This window comes from Stegostoma tigrinum, chromosome 24, assembly GCF_030684315.1.
Source record: "Stegostoma tigrinum isolate sSteTig4 chromosome 24, sSteTig4.hap1, whole genome shotgun sequence".
In the NCBI taxonomy this organism is placed as follows: domain Eukaryota; kingdom Metazoa; phylum Chordata; class Chondrichthyes; order Orectolobiformes; family Stegostomatidae; genus Stegostoma; species Stegostoma tigrinum.
Window position 1 is genome coordinate 21804061 of NC_081377.1, and position 27497 is coordinate 21831557.

Sequence of the window (27497 nt, forward strand, 5' to 3'; positions counted from 1 at the left end):
CATCCTTCCATCTCAATTAATTCAATGAGTGATGCAATTCAAATAATTTAGCACAAATTAAAATTAATTCAATGCACAGTATTTCAACAATGTTTGCATTTTATATTTTCTGAAAATTGTTCAAGGATTTTCTATTTTCAAAATTCATATCACCAATTAACAGTGTGTCAATAAAAATTTGAACTGAGAAAGAACTGAAACACTGTCTTTTCAAATAAACTCTGGAACTTAGTGTGAACCTCAGGCTTTATTCTGAGCTCATATACATAAATCTCAAAGTAAAAACAAAAATTATTGCTGAATGTAAAATTATATTTTGGACACAGAAATTTGTTCCATATCATGAACACCGTCATTATCAATGATTCGAACAGTAAACGAGGGAAGATTCAGAATAAATCGCTTTTGGATCTGGAAAAGAAGAACAAATAAACGGATCTTACAAAACTAACATTTCACTTAGCCACAACTTCAGACAACTGAAGCATTTAATCCGATGCACATTCAATGGGAAAATATTTTTCTACTGCAAGTACGAAATCGGTTTTCAGCAGTAACAAATTTGTACAATGAAATAACAGGACACTGCAATATGGTTGCTTTGAAGCTGGAACTGTCCCTTACTTGCCCTGTATAAGTAGTTCAGCATTTTGAGTCAGGTGAAAACTCTCATGCACTCACAAGTGATGTCAGAGAACACTTGTTTATAAATGAAGGATGAACCCACAGCAGATAGTTCGTAAATCCAATAACTGTGAAACAAAACTCTTCAAAAGAAAACATTTTGCTGTGTTTAGAACATAAATACTGCTCCCTGGTTGGAATGCAGCAACACAAGGGAAATGCGGGGAATAGACTGTTTTATTTTCATCTGCTGATGTCATGTCTGAAAATATAAACATATGCAGCAACTTTCAGTATTCTCACAGCTGAATACTGTTCTTTGTATCAAACAAATTTTCAATACAATCTGTATTCAGATTTGGACCTCACCTCTTGCAAACATTTCTTCAACAGCTCCAATGCCTCTTCGCGTGTGAGATCTGGAAACACACATTGTTTCAATTTTTGAAGACTTCTCAAATAAAAGCAACCTCCCCCCCACCCCTCCCCATCCCACAAAATTAAATAAAGTCCAGACTTTAAAACAGGAGTTATCTGACTCACAGCTGAATACAGTCCATATGTAAAGCAGGGTTTTTAAACAGAGTCAGTCCCACTCAAACCGCAAGCTGGAACGAATCAATTAGTTTTTAGAAATCGAAGCGCATCAGAATCCGCCTCCTTTTCCTGATCCAAACTTGGGGAAAGGACAAGCACCTCTTAGATTCAATTTATTGCAAACAGTGTGAAAATGAGCTCCATCTGCAGATGCCGGCTGCAGTTAGCGCACTTCTTTCACCGGCCTCCTGCTGAGCATTAGATTCATCAATGCAAGTGACACGTGCTTTTTACTTCTAAGAGTACAGACCTGTGCTTCCTCTGCCATTATTTGCAGTACAGTCAATGCCACTTAACACAGTGACAGCAAGTATATTAACTACAATCTATAAAACAGGCTACGTGTTTAACCCTTGAAGCACTAGTAATTGTTTTAAATGGAGTGCAGATACACGGCCTTGGCTACTTAAAAGTCTAGTAGCAGTACAATTTTTGTGGACTTACAATTCCACTTCTGTTGGATACAATAATTTCTGCACATTTTAACTTCCATTACAATTGTGTTGATCATGTGGTATGTACATCCTCAATTTTAGAAGATATTTTATTTTAAAGCTGCTTCAGTAGGATTCCAGCTTGTGAACATCTTAAAGTGGTTACACATTCCAAAACAAGATTAAAATCTAATTTTCATCATATTGGCAACTGCATTGAACAGGGTATTGCAGAAGAATAAAACAATGACCACAGTACATTTAAAATGTTTTCTTTTTCTCTTCACCTCCCTAAAGAGCAACCTTCTACATATTTTAGTAGCAGAGATGTCAACACAATGTCAGAGTCAGTGAACTGCATTTTGGTAAACATTAAATTCAAATTGCTGACTGCAAAATAATTCACAAAAACATTAACCAAATTATCATTTTAATACTAAATTTAGAAAACAATTTTATTTTTTAAAATCATTTGGTATGCAGGAAGTTCATTTCTACAAGTTCTTTACAGTTGGCGTCACAAAATGTAAATTGGCTGCCCCATACGAAAAAATGTTACTTCAGTATCTTTGGACTTATCTAAAGTTAACTCTATGTCTAAGAGCAACTCGCATGTTGAAAATTAAGCTTAAGAAAAAGCCTTAAAACGAATTAATAAGTCAAAGCATGTGTAGATCGATTGACAAAATGTCTAACACAGAATTAGAGGAACAAAAGTGGCTGAAAAGCTGCTGGCAAAAACAGGACAACTGCACATTATTACGTGTGTAACTCTTGGCTTTCATCTGGTCAGAAAAACACTTTCAGTCCTGTGGTGTGCAATAGCTGGAAAATAGGGCATGTAAATAAAAATCTGCAGCACAGTGCCAAAGCTCTTTTCATCATAAATTACACCCACCTGGTTTATAGTATCGGTCCAAGATACTGAGTGTCAGAAACGCTCCATATCCATGAGCAGCAAATGGGGCTTTCGCCAGAGCTGCCAGGTAGTCCATGTAATAGAGTGCTGGACCCTCATGCTCGTCACAGCCAGCTAGAAGCATATTCACATGGTAGGGCGTCTAAAAAAATAAAATAGGCTGGAGTCATAATGAGGGTAATTACCACTGAAAACAAACTGACAATTCTTCTGATAAATGGCACTTTTCAATTCTGGACATAAATTCTGTATGTATTTCATGCATTCTGAGTAACAATTGGAACTTGACAGCAATTTCCTAAAAACAAATTTAAAATAAAATGGAAGATTACGATGATTTGTTATCTGACAGATAAAATCAATGGTGGCCAACACCAAAAAAAAAACACTTTTGTATAGCAACTAACTACACCGTTAATCGGGCAGATCAATTACTGTTATACAACATGCTTAGCTGGCTTTAATGCCAATGACATTTCTTACCCGTGGGCATTTAACATCTCTGTAGTTTTTGGTTCCAATACCAAATTAAAAGAAAGCACAATTCTTGAATACTGTGAAACTGCATTATTGTCTGGGCATAAATGAATACAATTAAAGCATTAATTTTTCTTTTGTATGTGTCAATGTCTGACAAAAATACATTAGGTTTCCTTAATTCACTGATAGGCATTATATTTTGTAATACAGCAGTACTGCTAACATAACATGGGGTTTGAAGGCACAGAATGTTGTGTTACTAGTCACACCATATCACTGTACTTGAGTAGACTCACAACTAGGCTTTAAAAATAATATTTCTCCAGCATCGGCAGTTCCTACAATCTCTTTAAAAATACTACAATCAGTATGAAAATTAACAAACTAGCATTTGAGCCAGTTTGTAGCTTTTGGGCTTTACAGTCACTTTTGTTTGAGCTCAACTTGTGTCTTACATCCACAGTCTATTGGAAGGAAGGAAGAAACTGCATCTTTCCACTTAAAAGACAGATAACATGGTCCAGAATTTAATAAACTTATACATTGATAAATAGCAGTTACTTTATACATAAAATCAGAAAACAATAATCCCATGCATGTATAAGTTATTTTGCATTTATCCTCAGTGCTTTCCTTGCTGTTTCAAAAGCTTCATGGTGGAAAACAGGATGAATAACCTCAGTTTGCCAGCAATCACAATGGGCTTGGGACATCAGTAGTGTAACGGAACAACGTTTCTGATACAGAACTACAATTAAACTGCATCTGATGGGAAATGAAAAGGGGGTGCTTAATATATCAAGTAGAACAATCAAAATGGACAAGATATGTTCCTTAGGAGGTACATATCCAATTGGTTTAATAGGTCACACAGTGCAGGATACTTGTTACTAATTTCAGACAAAAGGAAAGGTTTTTAAACATGCATTCAAGACTATATTAAACTAATCTGACTGAACAATTTTCAAAAATGATTACCAGGCAGATTAAGACTCCAGATCATTTAAAAAGAATACTAAAGAACTAAACTCTGTAAAATGTTAATGTTAATTAAAATTTAGGACAGTGAGATTCTATTGATTGATGCTGAGAACAGAATGAATAAGTGCTCTAATCTGGGAACTGTCCTTAATTCAGTGCATCCATTTAACAAGCGAATGTGACAGAGGAGAAAACAAGATACAGCATCTAAATTACCTGTTAACTAAGGAATCTTTATAGTTTAAGACATCAGTTGAAACTCAAGCAAAGATCAAAAATGTTGCTGTTATATAAACAACTCTCACCCGATTATTAATGTATCAATTTGGACACAATATTATGTCTAATGAATAGACCTTTATCACTATCCACCAATAGCTTTAAATAAAAAAACCACCATTATTGAGCTGTTGAGCTTATTAGGTATTTTTTAAAACAATGACATATTATCAAATCTGTAAGAAATGCAAGTGTTTGTCAGGCTTGATTAAAGAAAAACAAACACTAGATATTAAAATTTAGAAAGTAAACTGTGTGAAATTGCACAGGCCTGAAAATCAATTTAATAAAGCAATGTAAAAGCAAAGGTGGTGGTTCTGGGGAGGGAAGAGCCACGTTACTGATGAGATTTTCTGCGACATCTGGTGAAACAACCTCACAGTTCGGGCAGAGAGTGAGGAAGTATCCTACTGAGCAGGGGAACGGGAGCGTTAATCTCATATTGGAACTCTTCCAACCCCCAGCAGCCATAATTAAATCTTTAGAAACTTGCACCACAGCCGGCACAACTTGAAAAAAAAACACTGATGAGGGAAGCCTTACTGACTGACTTCCTGACCAATCACAACAGAATAATACAACGTTACAACAAACACCCAACCATGCCAACCCATTTAGCTTCTAATTTCTCTAATCTGGTAATCAAACCTATGCTTAAAACAAATCAAATCCTTAGCCCGGCCTTTTTAAGCAGAGGGTAAACAAAAGAATTGAAGAATTGATTCTCAGAAGAATTAGAAAATAAGTATAGAATAAATAGCAACAACACTGACATTTTACTCAACATCATCTATTTACATTTTTCATTTGGTTGTAAGTCCAAGAAAGCTCAGACATCCTTTGGAAGCAGATGTCACCCTGAGCTGAACAGCTAGCAAGAATATCCCAATGCAGTATGTGGAGGAAGTGGACAAATAAAATCATCTCCATACAGAGAGCTGAGTGGACTCCTAGTGAAGATGGAGATTTGTAACCAGAGATGTAGCTTCATAATTTTGACCCTGGATCTTTGATGGCATGAGATTACAAAACACAAACCTGGTGTACGTTAATATTTTTTAGACAAGCATAAGTTGCTTTTATATTGTTCAAGACCCGTATTAATTCCTAAAAGCAGGGACCTTGTACAGTGGACTTAAAGCTTGATACAAAACTGCAAAGAATTGTTAAAAAGCACCTAAATGTAAGTCTTCCTGGCAGCCAGCTTTAATGAGTCACTGCAGTGTAACATTTGCCTTCCAGCCAGCTGCACAAGACTCAAGCTTCTGGGAAGCTGTGACACTAACTAAGGATCTCACAGCAAAGTAACTCCAATTTCAATGCAGTCTGCCAATTATATGGTACCATTATAGTACAATATTCCTTTCCTGCGAGATCTACTTCTGTCACTATTTGAAATTAATGCACAGCAGTTTCAGTGGACTTCCACATTAGTGGCATCATATTATGAAGTGCGCGTGTAAACAAGTATGTAGTGAGGCTGCACAGAAGTTGTTCTCTTTAAGATATTGCATGTTCACGTTTGCGCACAAAAGGTTTAAAGATATAGTGCATTCGTAGGAATACACTGTACCGAATTAGAGTACAATGAAAATGACGTGTAGAAACAGGAGCTTTCTTCAGAGTCAGCATACATGGTAGTGTAACTAGGCCTGTGATGTGGGAAGAAATCAAGTTTTGCAAACTGCAAAGTTGATGCTGCTTATTATTGTATAATAATCTATTCCATTCTCCAAAGGAGTAACCCAACCATATTTTATTGTGCAAAAAGCAAATTCTGTAGAGTTAAAAGAAAACAACAAACCTATTTTATACTATTAGGAATGCAAAGATACTTGTCTCCACACAACCTCCTTCAGTTTATTCATTGGAACTGGAAATCAGTAGAAAATCATTAAATTATAGAGACACACGTACCTATACGTTCCTCAGAACATGAAAAGAAAATCATTAGTTTTAATATGTTTCCTCACATCAGAAAGGGTCAAACTAAACAAGAAATAACAGACCTGCAGAAAAGGTCAGTTTAATATATCTTTGCACATAGGACAATTAATCTTACAATAGTTGGGAAAAATTTCTAAAATTTGAAGAGCTCAAATAAGTTGTAATGAACCCTGATAGAAAAAATTATTCTTCCTGAATCAAGTTAGTACTTTGCCCTAAAAATGTTGGTAACTAACTAAATGTGGCTAACTCCTGAACAAGTAAACACAAGGTAGTACTGATTTAGATCATTCTAAAAGAACACCAGATGTGTTACAGAACATGCCCTTATTGCAGTAAACATGACTGTTCAATCATCTAAACATCTTTTAAAAATGGCATAAATGAGCTGAATGCTATTTATGCAGGAGATGTTTAAAAAATAACCAATGTTTTACATATTCCCTAAGATGCTGCCGGAACAATTTGAATCTTGATTGGTAAGTTAGATGTTCTTAAAAAATTATATACTTTAAATTCCATAATGAAATCCTTGTAGTCAAAAACAGTTTCCGAAACTGAAGAAATATTGCATGATGTATTGCAGGCCCAGAAACTTGAGTGTTTGCCATAAACAGCACCAGTCATAATTTTGCAAATATATAACAACTGGGACAATTTTGAATCCAATACTGGGTTCTGATGTGGTACCTACTAATACTTATTAATTCATGTGCCTACATTATACTACATTGATTAGCTAGGGAAAGCTAGTTCGCAGGTGTGGCTTTAAGAATCTACTTCTGAACAGGAAATATGGTTGTACCTCTTTTGACCAACCATACACACTTAGAAACAGGATGTTTCATCTTTCAAAACTAACAGCAACAGATTTAACAGGAATACATTGGTAAAAGCTTCGGATGATATTTAAAAAGGAATAAAGGTAACTAAAGGACATAAGCACAGTATAAACAGTTCCACTAAAAAATTTTTTTTTGTAGCAATACAATTGTCCACCTCAACAAAGTAATACCTTTATATGGAATATAGTATAAACATGAATGAATACCAACAGTACATCAGATTACAACTAACAGTGCGACAAGTTTCTCCAGTTAAATATTCTTTCATCAAATCTTAATTAAGTGGTTATATTTAATGTTTTCCTTTATGGCATGGATTACAGGCACTTTGTTATCTCGACACTTTATACACTTCATTTCAGTGTAAACCACAATGGAGTATCTTCTCAGAGCAAAAGGATGAAATTAATAAATTAGAACTTTTATTGCACATTACTCCAGCGTAAAGATCAACTGTTAAGTAATGAATTTGTTTTTGACAATAAAAGAGTTTATATTGAGTCAAATTCAGAACAAAGATGAATAAAGCCGAAGCATATCAAATAGGTCACAATTGTGAAAACTAAATAAATCTGTTTCAGACCGCCATTTTAAAATAAAATCCATCAGTGCTAATTTTAAGAATGAAAGATAACCGTTTTCACAACTTTGGAGCTTAACATTTAAAATACTCTTTAATTTCTGAAGTTATTAACTGCTGGAAGCTTTTGAAAAGTTTAAACGTTGATTTTATTTACAGATTTTTCTGACATTTATTTAAAATCTGACAGCTCAAAACTTTTATTTTATAGTAATGTTTTCAAGTATATCCTTTCAAGGGTCCAAGTAAAATATTTTAGAACATTTTGGAGTTTTAAAATAACATATCACAGCTCCTGCAGAAGTTGCATTGCTTTCTTCCATTTGAGTCAGATAATATAGGCTATTCATTACATCCATGAAGTATGAATATGCACTGTATGAACAGTAAATAGCTTTCATGTTTCAAAACCAGTAATATACATTTGGCAGTGGTGCTCGTAACTACTTTCCTACTTAGTGTTTCAGGTCGCATAACTATACCCCCCTCAGCTTTGCTACAGCTGTAATTAAGTAGTCAGAGAGCGAAAGGAATTTAAAGCACCAGATTTCAATACAAGCACATTTAAACATCATAAATTTGAATCTATCAGCTACCACAAGGAAAATAAAACCCACGATCACCACATTCCGTAGTCACCCTTAAAAACAGTACAAGAACTATTTAGAGCCAAAAATTGACTTCCTGCACAATTTCACTTACAGCTACAAACATTTCTAATACTCCTCCTACAGTGGCTGATGGTAACCTTCAGAATGCATATTTTCTGAACAACCCATTAGCTATGTGATTCATTGCTGAATGAAGTTCTATGTGAATCTCAGACTCCCCGTGCATTTAATACTCAATCTCTGCTTTCCATCTTGAAAATCACCTGGCTTGACAGTCAACTGTGAAAATCCCAAAAACAGTTCAGTGTATTCACGGCCCATTGCATTCTCATTAATATACAAAATTAAAACAATGTGAAGTTCATATGATGTTTTAAAATGTTGTAAATCACAAAAACAATAACATTTTTAGCAAGAGCAGAGTAACTTACTGAATTTTTAATTATTACTTTAGTTATTACTTTTTCAGATGGCAATTAAAGCAAGATAATTTCATTTTAAACCCACATTTAGAAGAAAGCATGTTAAAATTGATCTTAAAAACTGCCTTCAAATGGATGTTTAATGTCATAGAAAGAGTACCACATACAAAACTAAGCATATTAAGAATATAGACAGAAATATAATGTTTCTGTAAATATTCTCTAAGAATATAGACAGAAATATCAGAATATCTCAAGACACTGAACATGATATTTGCACACATAAAGACTAGATAATTTGCAATGAAGTCAAAGGGTAATCTTATACCACCTCTACAATGCAAGAGTTCTGCAAAGATAGCAATGTGTCCTCCGTGTTGATGAAATAATCCTATCTTGAGTTCCATAATTTGCAAAGGGATCAAAAGAGGTGGTATGACAGAATTTGTTGAACATTTGGTTCTGTGCATTTTTGATGTTAGTATCTTGTATGGGTTGTCCGTGACATGGGGTAGGCCTCAACCACAATAATAAAACAGAAAATTCAACCGGAACTGGATAGGCATAATTGTTTTGGAGTTGCATTCATGCTTTTGGAGCAGTTATGCTGTTACCAAATCTGTCCTTAAAAGTGTCTGTGTGCATGCACGAGAGAGAGAGAGAGAGAGAGAGAGAGAGAAAAAGAGAGAGAGAGAGAAGGTAGAGGTTTATTCAGACATAAGAACTGGCATAATTACAGAAGACGTCCCATGAAAAATGCACTTAAGCTGTTTAACATTTGGTCAACGAATGCCAAATAATAGTCTCTCACATTATAGCATTTGATCAATAGATTTACTATAACCAGCCCCTGAATCAGTCCATCAAATTTTAAATACCCTAGGAGTCAAATAGTACCAGCAGAAAAGTATTGCAAAAAGAAAATTTTTCAACTACTTGGAACCAACATTATAATTTAAAATGGTCCACACTCACAAAGGATCACCAGAAAAAGACAGACATGAATATTAAATATTAATCATTAAATAACTGGGATTAAATTTGATTTCCTTGTACAATGCATGTGATTGCATCACAATTTTCCATGATTTACTCAAAACAGACATTTTTTTAGATTCATAAATGGGAGGTGAATGCTTCAAATTAGACATCCAGCCTCCAACTAGACTTTTTCAAATTTTGGTTATAGCCTGAAACAGCATATATAGAAATGAAAATAACATTGAACAAAACAAACAGTGCAAAGATATTCCTGATGCATTAAGTTTGATACTGAACAAAACAGTGCAGAAATGTTGCACTTATTTATGTTTAGTACTCAATTATTTATATTTGGTATATTTGGACATCGATATGCAAATCAGGAAATACCGGCTTCACTAGTTCAGACTTAGTTCCGAGATACCACTTAGAAAGTACGAGTTAAGTTTTACGGTTTTTCTTAGCTGGAGTAATTCAGGGGAACAAATCTGGGGAACAAAAAATTCCCTTGCTCACTTCCTACTATCAATGTTTGCCTTTAGAAGGCTGATTATAATATGGTTCATTGATTTATCCAGCGTCTAAATCAAAACTGCGTTTCTATCCAAAGTGAAGCATTGTTGTGGGTTAACTATTTTCTGATCTCACTAAATGAATTGGCTAGTTTCTATAACATGATACACAGAGCTTTAAACTTGTGAGTAGAGACGAATGACTGGGAGACCTTCACATGTTATCTACATGAGGTTTTAAACTCTCCCATTCCACACAGCTATTTGCTAGTTTGGTGATTTCTCAAAACAAGTTTTCTTTCATGTTTAAACATTGAACAGCAAATACACAATTATGTTTTTGGCTGATAAAGTAAGAATGTTCAGATATGGTCACTAGCAATCAAAAACAAAATGCTTCTGACCAGCTGTTAAAACTATTGTTGCTTCAATGTCCTATTCAAATAAAGAATTGCACAGAGCATGTCTGCCTGAAAACTTGGGGCACAGCTTGAAATTAAATTGCTTGGAGTTGCTCCAAGAACTTGGCTTTACACATGGAAATTGATGAAAAAGTTTGCAAACTTGGTCATTAAAGTTCAATATCCCACCTCTGACAAATTATGAATATGGATTTTCAGTTGCCCATCTCAATAGCAATGGATATGATTTTATGGAAAAATGTATTAATTAGCTGCAATAACACAAGATTTTTAACAATTCAGGTCTAACTTGAGTGAAATGAGTTCCAAATCATGTTTGTAGTAGTGATTTTCATTTGCCACTATATTTTTAAAGCATGACCATTTGAAAAAAAAACACATTGCACATGTTGTAACAATTTGTTGCACAAGATTCAGAATTTTTAAAATTCACATAAATAAGGTAAATAAATCTTTCTTAAAATTCCCTGAAAGAAACCTGAAGATACACTGGCTGGTTACAGGTTGGGTGTATGCGACTAACTGTTGACATCAAGGTAAAATTATAAATTGAACAAGGACATGCTTTTAACCTCAATGTATTAGTTGGATGATTGAAATGAGTATGAACTCAGAAACATAATCTGAACGAGCTGGGACTTGTTCAGCGTGATGACATAATGTTACTGCTCACAACTCGAGTGCATATTTAACAGAGTACTATTCTGTCAATTCATTCAAGAAATCCAAATATTTCACAGTTTGAATCAGGATGGAACATACAAATCATATCTGCCAATCGCCTTCTCAACAAAACTTTGTCTCAAATAGCAAAAAATCCAAAAAATAACCGGAAACCTGATATGCTACTTGGCCTTACATGTAAATATAACATAGTGCTCAGACTTTAAGGCATTTTAAAAATTACTGTGAAAGTGTTAAAGCTTACGCTGTTGTCTCCGATCATGCTCATTGCTCCGAAAAAATACAGAGATTTAAGGCTCGAGGTTAGGGCCCTATCAAATATTTTATACATCATGAATTTTATCACTTGAGGGGGGTAGAGTCTAGTTAATAGCTGCAGCTGGTTGCGCTGTCTAGAATCCAGGGCAGGCGGCGACTGCAGTTCTGAGAAATAAGTGTCGTTCCATCCTTTAGCTCGCTTTAAACACATTCTTCCATTGAAATCACAGTTCCAAGCCATCAGGGAAAATTAAACAGCTGGCTAACTAAAAACGTTAGGTGTCAAGGGAGGGCAAGGTTCAGTGCCAATACATCATCATCAATTATGGATAATTTAATTGGGATGTTTTGCCCACCCTTCTGTGCAAAGTGCAAGGTGGGGAGGGGGAACCTGATGAAACGAGCTGATTAGGTGTCTGACACACATCACATGATTAGCAACATATGGCACAGGTAAATGCTGTGAATGGTTGAGCCTGTACTCCCTTGCCAGAACACTGCAATTGTGACTTGTTACAACTGATTAAAATAAATTCAGTAATAAGGTAATTAACAAGTTTTTGGTTAGTGGAGGTCGCAAGGTGTAGCTGAGGTCCCCTGTGTTTGCTCCCCGCAGTCTGCCATGCCTGGACTTGCCTGACAGCCTGCCTGCTCCAGATGGACTACACTGCAGGGAGAGCACTGGCATGGGCAGATGTGCTTTTCTGGAAATGTGTGGGGATGAGGGTGGCTGATGTAAGCGTCAGTTGCATGTGATAAAATTATTTGCTCTTTCAGATGGTGATACCTTGAAGCTGGTGAAGTTCACAGTAATAAAAATGGCTGTTACAACATTTTCAAAATAAGGGTTCTCCCAATCAAGACAGCGATAAGCAAAATTTCTTCTTTTAGAGGGTTCAAAACATTTGAAACGCATTATCTCAGAGCAGTAAAGGCTGAGTGATTGAATATACTCAAGAGTTAGACAGACGTTTGATCCAAAAAGCAATTAAGCATTAAGCAGTTGAGCAAGAATAGCCTGGTTAAGCCCATAAGATGATCAGCCAGGAACTTACTGGACAATGCAGCAGGCTTGAGGGGCCATATGGCCTGCTCCTGCTCCCATTTATGTTTTTACAAAATTTTAACTGTTTTTTGGAAGAAGAAACACAACAGATTTGTTCCATCTTTTCATTAAAGTAATAAAGTGCACTTTTGAATGTCAAAATACTTGGTGAAATTTCAAGAGAGGGTTCCGACCCGAAATGTCAACTTTCTTACTCCTCTGATGCTACCTAGCCTGCTGTGTTCCTCCAGCTCCACATTGTTACCTCTAGTGTAAATTCAATTTTTGTAGGAAAGTGCAAGTATTATAATAATTATTCATTTGAATATGATCTTGACATTTAAAACACAAGCGAACACATGAAGAGCCGACTTCCTTCAATGATAAAGTTCTCGTGCACGGTGATAAAACCCTATTTCTTATTTCTTGTGATATCACCTAATTTGCATTAAAAAACTGAAAATATTGTCAGAGTTTTGTAAATAGGTAGTGCAATATATGATACCATTCTTTGTTTGCCCATGCCTTTGTGGCAGTTCATTCTGAACTAGAGATGGTCCGAATTTCACCACTTGTATATAATCTCTCCTTCACTATAAAGGTAAATGCTTGCAGTGGCAAGGAAATGTACTGACGATGTACATTTTTTGAAGAATAAAGACAACTCTAATACATCTTTATTTTACATTGTTGCTTTGTCTTACATAACATATCACAACAAATTATAGAAACCAAAAACTGCCATAAACATTCTATACAATAAAACATGAATGGCAGCTAAATGGCTGCACATATAATTATTTACCAGTTATGGTAAACTGATTAATCAAAAAAAAACTGTAGCAAGGTTTTTGGAATGGTTCTAAGCAATTCCATGATAGATTGATCAAAATCCATCAATAATATATAAAGTGACTCCTTTTTGGCTGTGGCCAGGATGAGGAATGGAATACACCATCAAAAAAATTGAAGTAATGAATTGTAAAAGATGTTATTCCTTAATCTTCAATCAGGAAAATTCAGTCATCTAATCTTGAAACATTCATATGCATTTGAATGTTGCTTCTCAGCGAACTCCCAAGGCAGTTCATGTTTGAGTAGGATTTCTTACGCACTCATTTCCTCTAACAAATCATGTCCCATTACCAAAAGTCGGTTCTCTCGGGAAGCAAGTGTGTGAATGTTTGAACTATTTCTGCATTGGAACTGTAACGTTTGAACATTCTCACTACCAGCCAGTCTATACTGTAGCAAGTGCTGGTAAATAAAGTTGCTTGAGTAATTCTGCGAATTCCCATAGGTTCATACTTTATGACAAAATAGAAATTACTCAAAGGGGCCAATCAGCCACAAAGCCAGAAACACAGAATGTAAATCCCCACTTCATACTCAACATTGAATCTAAATCTGCCGATCATGAAAGAATTTTTAACCACTCACTACATGAAGCAAAATGTCAGAGCAAGATCATAGAACAGGCATTCCTAAAGTTGTATAATATCCAAACATCATCTTATTAAATGCAATCATCTGGGTCTTGTACTGAACATTTTTGCATTGCTTGGCATTATCCAGAGCAGCATTACTATTTCTCCTAAATCTACTCAGGAGATGGTGTCAGTTGTTTGGAGAAGGGAGGTTGGGACAGCAACTGTATGTCAAGGTCAATGTTAGAAGTATTCTCATATGCTCAGATTTGAGAGACTGGAATGGATCAAACATTGCTTGCTTAGATACAGATTTACATAGAGAAATAAATGAAAATTCATTATTAGGTTGAATAAGTGACTGTTTTTAATTTCTCACTTAAGTTTCTGAATGCAACAAATAGGAATGAACAGTAGCAGTTACTATGGATCAAGCTTTAATGTATTAAATGATATGAACATTTCCTTCCATCACTAGTAGGTGATAGGGTAGGTAGAGAGCTGTTGAGACAGTCAATGTTTCATGAAATCATGCGTGAAAAACATTTCTGCTCAGAGTCCTTTATACTCAATGCTGTTCTTGTTGGTCCAAAATTGCTTTTTCTTATCTCAAAGCCTCAAAATTAAAAATTCTAAAACTTCTACCTAAACCATGGCTTTATTCCACCTTATTTCTGATCTGCGCCAGTCCTACAACCTGTTATTCAGGCTCATTTATACTGGAAATCCCACCATAGACCATCTATGTCCATGTCTTCTTTCCAGTTTCCTCAATATCCAACTTTTTGATGACGTTCTTGGTCATCCTCTTCTATTATGTCCTATTTTGATTTTGCCAATTTTTGTCTAATAAGACCCTTGCGTGGTGACAAACATGAAATTTTAAAAAAAACTTGATATTCCTCACCTTGTTATAAATGAATTAAATTGTCACAGATTTTACTTTTCATAGTGTTCTGCTGACAAAAGTCACAACGCTTCTCGATTTTACGAGGATTTTTATTAAGAAATCAGCTACTACTGTTCCACAATACCTTTGCTTTAAAATTTGAGTCCTCACAGAAAGGGGACAATTGCATTTCAACTTTTGATCATTCTCTCTTCTTTTTAAGGCCTCTTTAGAAACTGCACAGATTTGGGAACAGATCCTCACAAACTAGAACATTTTCTCCAGTTCACACACCTCACTGTCAAGTACATTACTCTAACTAGCTCATTGACCTTTAAAGCTTTTGGCAACAATGCTCAAAAACTAGTCGCCTGATAGTGCCAAGTGCTGCAGATAAACACCCCACCCTCCCCTTCCTGTTACCTTGATAAACTTGGGATACTATTTGGTGCCTTCCTATGAAACTCTCCTGCACTGGGAAGTGGCACAGGTCCATGTTTCGCTCTGGTAAGCTACAACACACTACATTATCAACAAGAGTGCTGCTGAATTAATTTTAAAATATACACTTATTATGGATTTATGATAATTTCCATAATTGCATTGTATTCTACAGACAGAATATGGGAAGATGGGGCATTTCAGCAGATGAACTATAAATTAGAATGATTTCAAAAAAAATAGGAAGAGAATGTCTGCACATGGACAGATGTAGATCTCTATAGAAAAATGAAAGTAACTATATTTTGAAAGTTTGGAATAAAGACAAAAATAAAAATTACAAGATTTCAAATGAAATTGAGGACAGAAGTATCTAATTACTCTTGATACTTGGGCCTATAAACGGTGAAAGCTCCAGAGATCAGGAAAGATCATAAAGTTGGAATATTGATGTAACAGCAATTGGGAAACTGGTTTGCAGGTGTTTTTAACCAATTGGATGGGAGAAAGGTTACAATTTTAAAGAAGAGGGTGGTGGTGGAGGGTTGCTTTTCAGACTGGAGACCTGTGACCAGTGGTGTGTCGCAAGAATCACTGCTGGGTCCACTGCCATTCAACATATATATAAATGATTTAATTTGAACATAGGAGGTACAGTTAGTAAATTTAAACATGACACCAAAATTGGTGGTGTTGTGGACAGTCAAGGAGATTACATCAGTGTAAAACATTACCTTGATCAGATGAGCCAGCGAGCCACGGAGTAGCAGGCAGAGTTTAATTTAGATAAATTGAGGTGCTACATTTTGGCAAGGCCTATACATTTAGTGGCAAGGTCTTGGGTGTGTTGCTGAACAAAGGGACCTTGGAGTGCAGGCTCGTAGTTCCATGAAAGTCGAGTTGCGGTATTTGGTAGACTTCCCTTTATTGGTCATTGCACTGAGCAAAGGAGTTGGGAGGTCATGTTGTGGCCGTACAGGACATTGGTTTGGTGACTTTTGGAATACCATATTCAATTCTGGTCTCTCTGCTGTAGGCAAGATATCGTGAAATTTAAAGTGGTTCAGAAAAGATTTACAAGTATGTCACCAGGGTTGGAGGATTTGAGCTATAGGGAAAGGCTGACTAGGCTGGGACAATTTTTCCTGGCACATTGGGGGTTGAGGGGTGACCTTACACAAGTTTGTAAAATCATAACAGGCACGGATAGGGTGAACAACCAAGGTCTTTTCCTCAGGACAGAGGTGTTCAAAACCAGACAGCACAGGTTTGAGGTGTGAGGGGGAAGATTTAAAAAGGATCAAAGGAGCAAGTTTATCATGCTTTGGGTGTGTATGTATTGAGCTAGCTGCCAGAGGAAACAGTGGACACTGGTACAATTACAACATTTAAAAGGCATTTGGATTGGTACGTGAATAGTAAGGGTTTAGAGGGGTATGGGTCAAATGTTGGCAAATAGGACAAGATATCTGGTTGGCTTGCACGAATTGGACTGAAAGGTCTGTTTCCGTGCCATACAACGCAACAACTCTATAACCAAGAACTCAAGCACTTCTATTAGTGCCAATAAAGTTCAGGGCAAACGTTAAAAAGTGTGTTCATGGGCTGTGGGTGTTGCCAGCAATTTTTCTCCACCTTTAACTGACCTGGAGCAGGTGCTGATAAGCTACCTTCTTGAACTGCTGTGAGTGGAGAGAGTTAATAGATATACCCAAAGTGCTGTTAGGAAAATAGTTCTAGGATTTTGACCCATCGACAGTAAAGGAATAGCAATAGTGTTCCAACTGAGGATGACATGTGGCTTAGACAGGGTCTCGCAAGTAACACTGCCCCACTGCAACTGCTTCCCTGACCTTCTAGTTGTAGAGATCACAATATTGGAAGGTGTTATTGAAGGCACATTAGTGTGTTGATGTAGTGCATTTTATAGAGATGGCACACACTTATCACTGTGTAGTGGTGGAGGGTCAGAATGTTCAAAGGGGTGGATGGTGTGCCATTCAAGCTGGCTGCCTTGTCCTGGGTGATATTGAGATTGTTGAGTGTTATTAGAGCTAAACTCATCCAGGCAAGTGTAAGGCATTCAAACTCAACCATGACTTGTGCTTTATTGATCGTGGACAGGTTCTGGAGAGTCAGGACCTGACTAATGTACTGCGGAATTCCTAGCCTCTAATCTGGTCTTGCAGCCAAAGCATTGAAATAGTTGGTCTGATTCAATTTCTGGACAATATCCCCAGGATATTGACAGTGCAGAATTTCAGTGATGTTGGATATCAAGAGGTGATACGTAGGTTATCTGGTTAGAGACTTGTTGTCCCGCACCTCTTGCAAATGTTGTGTGCAAAATGACAGAGGTCTACAAGATTACGAGTTATTATTGTGGTAGGTTAAACAAGGAAGAGAGTTTTTTTATTTATTCATGGAACATATGCATTGGTGGCTAGGTCAGCATTTATCGTCCATTCGCCTTCGAAAATGTAGGTGCATTGACAAACTGCTGCAGTCCACTCGGGGCAGGTAAATAACAGAAGTCTGTCACATATTGATAGTTGTCCATTCCTGTAATGAATTGTTCACTTACCCGACTTCGGAGGTACTCTGCCAGGTTTTTGCGAGTGAAGTTGGCAGCTGCTGAAGGGGATAGTTCATAACCTGTAATGATGAAATAGAAATTACTGGTCTGTACCACATCTGATTTAGTGGTGCTAAAACGTGCAATGTGTAAAACAAATGACATGTGAAACTACTTTTTTTATTGTAATATTTAAATATATATATCTCCTGCGGCATTAGGCATGGTGAATCAAAGATGATACTTTTATAATGAAAACAATGTCATGCTATTGAATGTTAAGCTATAATAAAAGGAGAAATGTATCCATTTAGCTCAGTTAGTAAAACACAACTGACAAGTGCACTTGGATATTATCTCGGTTGAACGTTGCAAACAGTGTAGAGATAAGGCTGGAATAGTATCTGGATGGGATGTTAAAATCTGTTTGTTCAGATGGGTATAAAGACCTCATAACACTATTCCTAGCCAGTGTTCCTCCCAATGTCCTGACAAAAACCCTGTTTTATTATACTGGAGTAATGGAACAATGCTGGGACTGAAATCTATAAGGTATTTCAGGCCTCATCTGAGCCAGATCCTGAGCAGAATTTGCAGAACTGCATATATGAAGAAACAAATCGTCCACACAGAAGTTACTACTTCACGAGTCTGGGTAGGAAGTTCACAATGTGGATAAAAGCAAAACACCACAGATGCTGGAAATCTGAAACACCCTCAGAAATGCTGGAGAAACTGAGCATCTGTGAAGAGAGATACAGAGTTAAAGTTTCTCCCTGAGGACTAGAAATATAACTCTCTTTGACCACAAATGTTGTTAGTCCTGCTGAGCTTCTCAAACTTTGTTTGCTTCAGTTTACAATGTGGATGTACTCTGCAGTGTCAATATGTAATGCAACTTGAGATTTCCACAGGCTCCACTAAAGCTTCAACAAAGATGACTGGGTGCACTTGTTGTTTTACTGAAATGCCATAAAACAATCACTGAACAAGTGTGGAAAAATGTTTTCTTTTGGTGGATGACGTGGTACTCACAGAGAAAACAAAAACGAAACAATGCAGTTACTATACATGGACATTTCAGTTTTAATTCCCTAGATCGTTGGTGGGAAAAGTTCAAGGAAAACCTCAGCACGTCTCGCAGCATCTGTGAAGAAAAAAATCAGACTAAACGTTTCAGGTCTGGTGACCCTTCCTCCAGACTTCCTCCAGTTCTGAGGAAGGGTCACTGGTCCTGAAACATTAACTGTGATTTTTTTTCTTCATAGATGCTGAGCTTTTCCAGCAACTTCTGTTTTTGCTCCTGATTTACAGCATCCACAGTTTTTTGGTTTTTATTAAGTTCAAGGAAAAAATTGATTGAGAGAAAATTTACCAATAGGGACAAAAATCAAATGAGGAAAGTTACAGAAGAAATCAAAAAAGCTGATTTTAATTGATCTTGTTCACAGAAATCTGTATTTTGCTTTTCACAAAATAATCGCTTGCTGAGAATTATCCTATATTTCTGCTTGAGTTCAGAGAAGATTTTATCGTGTGCCATATGGCATGCTCGGTAGTGTTCTGTAAATGAAATGTAGGCCATATCAGTGATCAATGTAACGGCCTATTTCACCTGTTTAGTAGGACCCAGTAGTATGGATAAGTACTCATTTAATTGAAACTCTCAAAGAGAAACATACTGATCATCAGTATAAAAATAGACATAACTGAGCTCTTGTGGGTCAGTGTTCCTACCACTAAACCAGAGGGTGGGGTTCAAGTTCCACCTGCTCCAGAGGTATGTCACAACATGTCCGAACAGATGGATTCTTAAAAAAATCTAAAGAGTGACATAGCAGGAGACAGACTGCAAGGGGCTGAGTAAGAAAGAGTGGATTGCCCTTATAACGTGGGACTAAATGTTCATGAATTTAGATGTTTTCCAAATTTAATGCACGCACAGCATGGAAAATGATCAACATTCAGAACTGATTTCACTACTACCTAAACTTCATGCTATAAACTGAAATTCAGCACTTGTGATTAATCAGTAAAAAGATTTATACATGAGAGATTCTCAGCTTCCATAAAGTTAGCAAATATTTTTCTTTAAAATGGAGGTATATTTGAAACTGGCTTAATGACACTTTGCAGGCGTATCCAATGAGGACACATGCTGTTATCTCCCCACCACTAAATGATTTTGAGTCTTGGCAGCCTTTATGAGTTACGAAGGCTAGTGCTTATAAAACACCGTCCTGAAGTATTGACAGAGCTAACAATCTTTCATGGTGATAAATATTCAAAACAAATGAAAGCAAAAGAATGCCTGTGTATGTAACAGGATCTGATGCGCCACATGGCCAAGTTACCAACCCCTTTTTGGAATGAATTCTTTTTGGATAAAATATATACAGAAGTAATGCTCTCCATCAAAACTATGAGCCTAGATGGACACTATTGCAAAATTTCAGTCTCACAATCTAAAAGAGATTTCTGATTTGTTATAGCTGTACAATGTTTTGACTGTGATTGCGTGGTTTACCATGAAGAACACTAAGCACAGTCCCAAATCTGCACACTTTATACGGATTCTGAGATCAGATGTTACTTTTGACCACTTCACATCCAGCAATGAACAATGTCCACGACCGGCAAATTCCCAAGTTCCTTAATATTGTAAAAGAATGAAATGTGCTAATTTTTTGCAATTCAACAAATGAATCAATCTACAATCTAGTCAATCAGCATAGATATAGCATGATATCTTTTGCATAATTTTCTGATTCTTGGGCATGCAAAGATGAGACTTACAAATTACAAGTGATTTAAATATTGTATTCTTTTCAACTGCAAGTTTGTGTCATGGAACCATCAACACATGGGTGCTGCAATGAAGATGTGAAGCAGAATTTTATTAAATCAACACATTCCTAAACTGAAATTTTTTTATACTTCTTTGTACTATGGAGTTAACATAGAACAGCAACACAAAATGAAGTACTATAAGGATTTTGGTAGAAAATCATTTTCTGAAAAGATATAAACATAGTGTTTGCATTCTATTACAGCAAAAACAAATCATTATTTGTATAAAACACATATATATAATGTTTATATTCTGAATCATAATTACTCTGTCATTTGTTGCTGTTAAGACGTTAAACTGGTGCTTCCCACACCCTTGTTCACTGTGACCCTATTTCAAGGCTTGAAAACTGTCATGATCCCTCATTGAAAAATGAGAGAGCAGGATGGGGTTATGAAGATCTATGTGAGTAGGGGCCGGGGAACAGGAGACACATGGGAGGGAGGGGTGGAGCTGCACCTGGCCATTGCTGCCTTTGCGCTCACCAACTTAGTTCTGGGCCCTCAGGGAGAAACATTAACTCTGTTTCTCTCTCCACAGATACCTGCTTAGTTTCTCTAGCATTCCCCGATTTTGTTTCAGATTTCCAGCATCTACAGTATTTTGCTTTTGTGTTTTATTCTGTCTTCTTCATGTGTTAAGCAAATTGATCAGATAGATTAAAACACTAGGTTTCGCCCAATGAACAGGCAGAAACTTTAAAAGGGAACATGCTGTGAGCAGCTGTTCAGGCACTTTAAGGTGTCTATTTGAAATATGACAACAGCACAGATTCTGTTTAAGGTAGTTTCTGATTAAGAATGAGGAAAAATTTTAAATTCACATTTGTGGCCTCAAAAGCTAGGACCCAGGGCAGCTCTCAACAGACCTTGCAGTTTAGGCTACTTGCAGAAACAATATTAACCAAAAAAAAACTTTTGCTGCACGTATATTACATATACCCACTATCAAATACCTAAGTAATGTTCATTAAAAAGAAAAAATGATTTGAAACCTCAACAAATCCTTAAAAGAGGTCAATGAGGAATACCAGTTACCTACCATTTCTCATTTTGTAAAGTTGTACATTTTTCTGAATGTACTCTGCAAACTGGACAGTATCCCCAGCTTCGCCAACACACAACAGTATGATCTTCTCACTCAGTTTAAACATTTTATCATAATCTAAACAAGGAAAAGAAATTAGAAAATTAAAAATCCCAAGGCAACAATTGATAAAATCCAGAGATCCATCTTTCAAAATCTGATGACTTTAATGAGCTCAGAAAAATACAATTATACATATAGTTATGACAGAAAGCAAAGGGTCAAAACTGACATTGAAGCATTTTCAAAATCATCACTGTTGGCTTTGTCATTTGACATGCACGTGATAGTCATTCATTTCAAAGTGTCAGAGTCTATCTCACAATTATAATGGGTTGCCTATATCATTCAAGACCTGCAGGGCGGGAGGCTGCTGTCCACAAAATGTAACAAACTCAAAAAGCGAAAGAAAAATAGAAAACAATTCTGGTTGTCTGGGTAAGTTCTGATTATATCCCAGGCAGTGAGACAGTAGAGAATCTGAACCTCAACACAGACAATGAAAGGAAGAAGAAACCAAAAAAAATGGGGTTAACCAGAGATAATGGGAACTGCAAATGCTGGAGAATCCGAAATAACAAAGTGTGGAGTTGGATGAACACAGCAGGCCGAGCAGCATCTTAGGAACACAAAAGCTGATGTTTCCGGCCTAGACCCTTCATCAGAAAAGGAGTATGGGGAGAGGATTCTGAAATAAATATGGAGAGGGGGGAGGCAGACCGAAGATGGATAGAGAAGATAGGTCAAGAGGAGAGTATAGGTGGGGAGGTAGGGAGGGGATCAGTCAGTCCGGGGAGGACGGATAGACAGGTCAAGGGGGTGGGATGAGGTTAGTAGGTAGGAAATAGAGGTGCGGCTTGAGGTGGGAGGAGGGAATATGAGAGAGGAAGAACAGGTTAGGGAGGCAGGGGCGAGCTGGGCTGGTTTTGGGATGCAGTGGGGGGAGGGAAGATTTTGAAGCTGGTGAAATCCCAATGGTGATACCATTGGGCTGCAGGGTTCCCAAGCGGAATATGAGTTGCTGTTCCTGCAACCTACGGGTGACATCATTATGGCACTGCAGGAGGCCCAGGATGGGCACGTTGTCTAAGGAATGGGAGGGGGAGTTAAAATGGTTCGCGACTGGGAGGTGCAGTTGTTTATTGCGAACCGATCATAAGGTGTTCTGCAAAGCAGTCCCCGAGCCTCCGCTTGGTTTCCCCAAAGTAGAGGTAGCCACAACGGGTACAGCAGATGCAGTATACCACACTGGCGGATGTGCAGGTGAACATCTGCTTGATGTGGAAAGTCATCTTGGGGCCTGGGATGGGGGTGAAAGAGGAGGATTGGGGGCAAGTGTAGCACTTCTTGTGATTGCAGGGCAAAGTGTCGGGTGTGGTAGGGTTGGAGGGGAGTGTGGAGCAGACAAGGGAGTCGCGGAGAGAGTGGTCTCTCCGGAAGGCAGACAAGGGTGGGGATGGAAAAATGTCTTGGGTGGTGGGGTCGGATTGTAGATGGCGGAAGTGTCAGAGGATGATGCGTTGTATCTGGAGGTTGGTGGGGTGGTATGTGAGAACAAGGAGGATTCTCTTTTGGTGGTTATAAGGTGGCGTGTAAGGGATGAGTTGCGGGAAATGCAGGAGACACGGTCGAGGGTGTTCTCGACAACCGCGCGGGGCGGTTGGGGGGGGGGGGGGGGGGTGGTGGAGTGGAGGTGGAGTTGCGGTTCTTGAAGAACGAGGACACCTGGGATGAACGGGAGTGGAATGCCTCATCCTGGGAACAAATGCAGCGGAGGTGACGGAATTCGGAATAGGGGATGGAATTTTTGCAGCAAGGTGGGTGGGGGGTGTATTCTAGGTAACTGTGGGAGTCAGTGGGCTTGAAACGGACATCGGTTTTTAGGTGGTTGCCTGAGATGGAGACAAGAGAGGTCCAGGAAGGTGAGGGATGTGTTGGAGACAGTCCAGGTGAACTTGAGGTTGGAGTAACAGCAACTCATATTCTGCTTGGAACCCTGCAGCCCAACGGTATCACCATTGGGATTTCACCAGCTTCAAAATCTTCCCTCCCCCCACTGCATCCCAAAACCAGCCCAGCTCATCCCTGCCTCCCTAACCTGTTCTTCCTCTCACCTATTCCCTCCTCCCACCTCAAGCCGCACCTCCATTTCCTACCTACTAACCTCATCCCGCCCCTTTGACCTGTCCGTCCTCCCTGGACTGACCTATCCCTTCCATACCTCCCCACTAATACTCTCCTCTCCATCTATCTTCTCCTCTATCCATCTTCGGGCCGCCTCCCCTACTCTCCGTATTTATTTCAGAATCCTCTCCCCATCCCCCTTTTCTGATGAAGGGTCTAGGCCGGAAACGTCAGCTTTTGTGCTCCTAAGATGCTGGTTGGCCCGCTGTGTTCATCCAGCTCCACACTTTGTTATGGGGTTAACCAGTCTTTGTCTTGCCATCCATCCATCCATCCCCCATCAACATCACGCCCATACACACACACACACACACACACACACACACTTAGTAAACTGAGGGCAAACATTAAGTTTTGATAATATTTGCAGAACTCTATTTTGCCACTTTTAAATCAGTATTTGCTATTGCTCAGTTATACTTTCACTTTCAATTTTCTAAATATTGCTGAATAATACCGTGAGGCAAAGCAAGGCCTGAAAGAGTAGACTGAAATAATGGAAGTGTAACTCTTAGCTGAATGCCGATGATTCTGAATGAAAATCTCCTTGGACAATACTTATGAATGTCTCTTGCTAAAAACTGCAAATTTTACTCTTTGAGGATATTTTGTTTCATAAAGAACTCATCCATGCAACAAATTATGGTCACTATTTTTATTAGACCTACACTGACCCAACTTAAAATACAATTCAACCAAAGTACCATAATTATCCAGTTTCTTAAGTTTCAGCTGATACAAGCAAAATTTTCAATGCTTTTGAGAGTTTACTGGAGACATGTTTCACAGGTGTATAATTCACGTTATTTTCAAAATGTCAAAAAAGGATTGTTTTTAAACATGTTTTGCCTCACTTAAAAGGAGCATGATTCAACAAATACTAAAACCAGGTTTTTGATGAACTAACAATGATAACTATTTCTGTCAATGTTTGATTGTTCTTACAACTTTCAGATTAATATTGAATTTTGAGGTAGAAGAGGACCAAATAAGTTGGACTACTTAAATGTTTTTGCTGAAAACATCTAAAAGAACTCTTAAGAGGACATAACAGGACATTTATTACACTAATTGTTAATTGGACATGAATTAGACTTCAGGTATACTTTAAAGTCACAGTGGGATATTGCCTGCAAGCTATCAATCCAATGCATTTATTGCCTCAGTAAATGTAATAAGAGAATGCTATGCCATCATTCTAATCCACACTTAGGGGTGAGAACACCCAGTTATGTAGTAACAGTTACATTGTGTCTCCTCCAACATCAAAATCAGACTTACATGCAAATCACTGTTCATCGATCCAGTAACTAACATTGAAATTAGGGATAGTAGTATGCCACTTAGTCTATTGTGCCTACTCTGCCATTCGAGATAATCATGGCTGATCCACAACCTCAGTACTCTATTCCTGCATTCTCCCCATAGTCCTGTACACCTTCAGAAATCTATTTTTAAAAATATATTCAGTATATATATGTGGTAGAGGATTCCATAGGTCCACCACCTTCTGAGCAAAGAAACCTTGGTCCTAAATAGCCTACCACATATCCTGAGACTGTGACTGCTTGTTCTAGATCCAACATTACATACAAATCTCTCAGAGCAGACCACACTGCAACAGCTGCAAAAGTCATAAGAATCAAAGTCACAATTGATATTCAGTGTAAATGCCGCCTTGGATATGTATCTGTAACATCTTCCTACTTCTCATCTGCTTACTGCCTTTAATCAATACTATTCACAAACACATCAGGTTCTACATGTACACCAACGACATTTAACTTTATCTGAAGCATTTTCTTTAATCCCTACCACAACCTCTACTCACTAATGTCTGACTCCATCACCCTTCCAATACAACTGAGAGAGCTCGATTCAGACTGTTCACAACTTTGGTGTCACACAGGAATGTTAGAACTTCAGACTTCGACCACTTATTTATGCCTCAAAAATATCATCTGACTTTGGTTCATCTGCTGATGAAACTCTCATCTGTGTTTATGAAAGTTCTAATCTGTTTTTGGCCCACTTCCCATGTTTAGTACTCCATAAACCTGCTGTCCATGTTATAACAGCATGTACGTGCTCAATGGATAACGAATTTCTTCATTTTAGACATCCTACTCTTATGCACAAATACTTTCCTGATCTTCCCCCCCCTTAACTCCATAAACTATTTCAAACCCAAAGCTACTTAGGTATCTATGCTGCCCTTATGGGCCCTTTATTGTCTAATTGGAATAGGAACTTTAACATTATCCTCTGTCCCCTATCTAGATCAACTCCAACTCCCTTCTACTCAAACCTCAGGGGATCAGCTACAAACCACCCTACCCCACCAGAACCCTCACCCAAAATACCAGATGTTCAGCTCCAAAACACCTCTAAATCCTGGGGTACCAACACTAACAACCAGCTCAAACTCCAGGAGCTCAGATCCAACAACACCCTCACACCCCAGGGGATCGGCTGGAAACCTGCATACTCCAGGGGATCGGCTGGAAACCTGCATACTCTAAATCTCAAAGGATCAGTTCCAACATCCACTTTCTAAATCCCGTGAGTTCGGCTCCATCATCCCCTCCCTGGGAAGGATCCGTGAAAGGATTAACTCCAATACCTATTGCTTCAAAAGAAAACTGGGGGACCAGCTCCAATCCCCACGGCCCAAACCCCTGGGGGACCAGCTCCAATCCCCACGGCCCAAACCCCTGGGGGACCAGCTCCAATCCCCACGGCCCAAAATCCTGGGGGACCAGCTCCAATCCCCACGGCCCAAAATCCTGGGGGACCAGCTCCAATAGCCACAGCCCAAAACCCAGGGGGGACCAGCTCCAATAGCCACAGCCCAAAACCCAGGGGGGACCAGCTCCAATAGCCACAGCCCAAAACCCTGTGGGGACCAGCTCCAATATCCACAGCCCAAAACCCTGTGGGGACCAGCTCCAATATCCACAGCCCAAAACCCTGTGGGGACCAGCTCCAATCCCCACGGCTCAAAACCCTGGGGGATCAGCTCCAATATCCACGGCCCAATAAACCCTGGGGGGGGGGGGGGGGGAGGGGGGCGGTCAGCTCCATTACCCACGGCCCAATAAACCCTGGGAAATCAGCTCAAACCTCCCCCTTTCCCCCCGCTAAAAACCCTTTAGGAACAACACCCCTCTCCACCCTAAGGCACCGAGGGGATGGCCTAGCATCAGGAGGCTCCCTCCCGCCTTCATTCCTTCTTTCCCCGCAGCCGTACCGTGCTTCATGGCGACGATACTGCTAGCCGCTACTCTGTCAGATGCCACCAGGACGAAGTCCCTGCCCTGTATCCCTATGAGGTACTCCATGACGGTCTCCGGAAAACAGCAAGGGATACAGCAACGCGAGCCGGGGCTGAGACAGCAAAACCAACAGAGCGCCTGCGCAGGA

The 27497-nt window shown here is 38.4% G+C and overlaps 1 protein-coding gene across 1 annotated transcript; it reads right to left on the reverse strand.

The window, feature by feature from the left end:
* Positions 1-228: 228 nt before the first annotated feature.
* psmb2 (proteasome 20S subunit beta 2) lies at positions 229-27497 on the reverse strand. Its single transcript, XM_048558293.1, has 6 exons — positions 27325-27497; positions 21846-21968; positions 17963-18033; positions 2554-2716; positions 994-1043; positions 229-411 (listed from the first exon to the last, which is right to left on the reverse strand). The coding sequence occupies exons 1-6, from the start codon at positions 27413-27415 to the stop codon at positions 310-312; spliced, it is 600 nt and encodes a 199-aa protein (XP_048414250.1). The 5' UTR covers positions 27416-27497; the 3' UTR covers positions 229-309.

Coding starts and splice junctions, on each gene's coding strand:
- psmb2 (XM_048558293.1), bottom strand. CDS start 27,415: ATGGAGTACCTCATAGGGATACAGGGCAGGGACTTCGTCCTGGTGGCA. Junction 2,717..17,962: donor CAGAGTACCTCCGAAGTCGG/GTAAGTGAACAA, acceptor TTATTTTTTTAG/ACGCCCTACCATGTGAATAT. Junction 412..993: donor TGAAGAAATGTTTGCAAGAG/GTGAGGTCCAAA, acceptor CTTCTTTTCCAG/ATCCAAAAGCGATTTATTCT.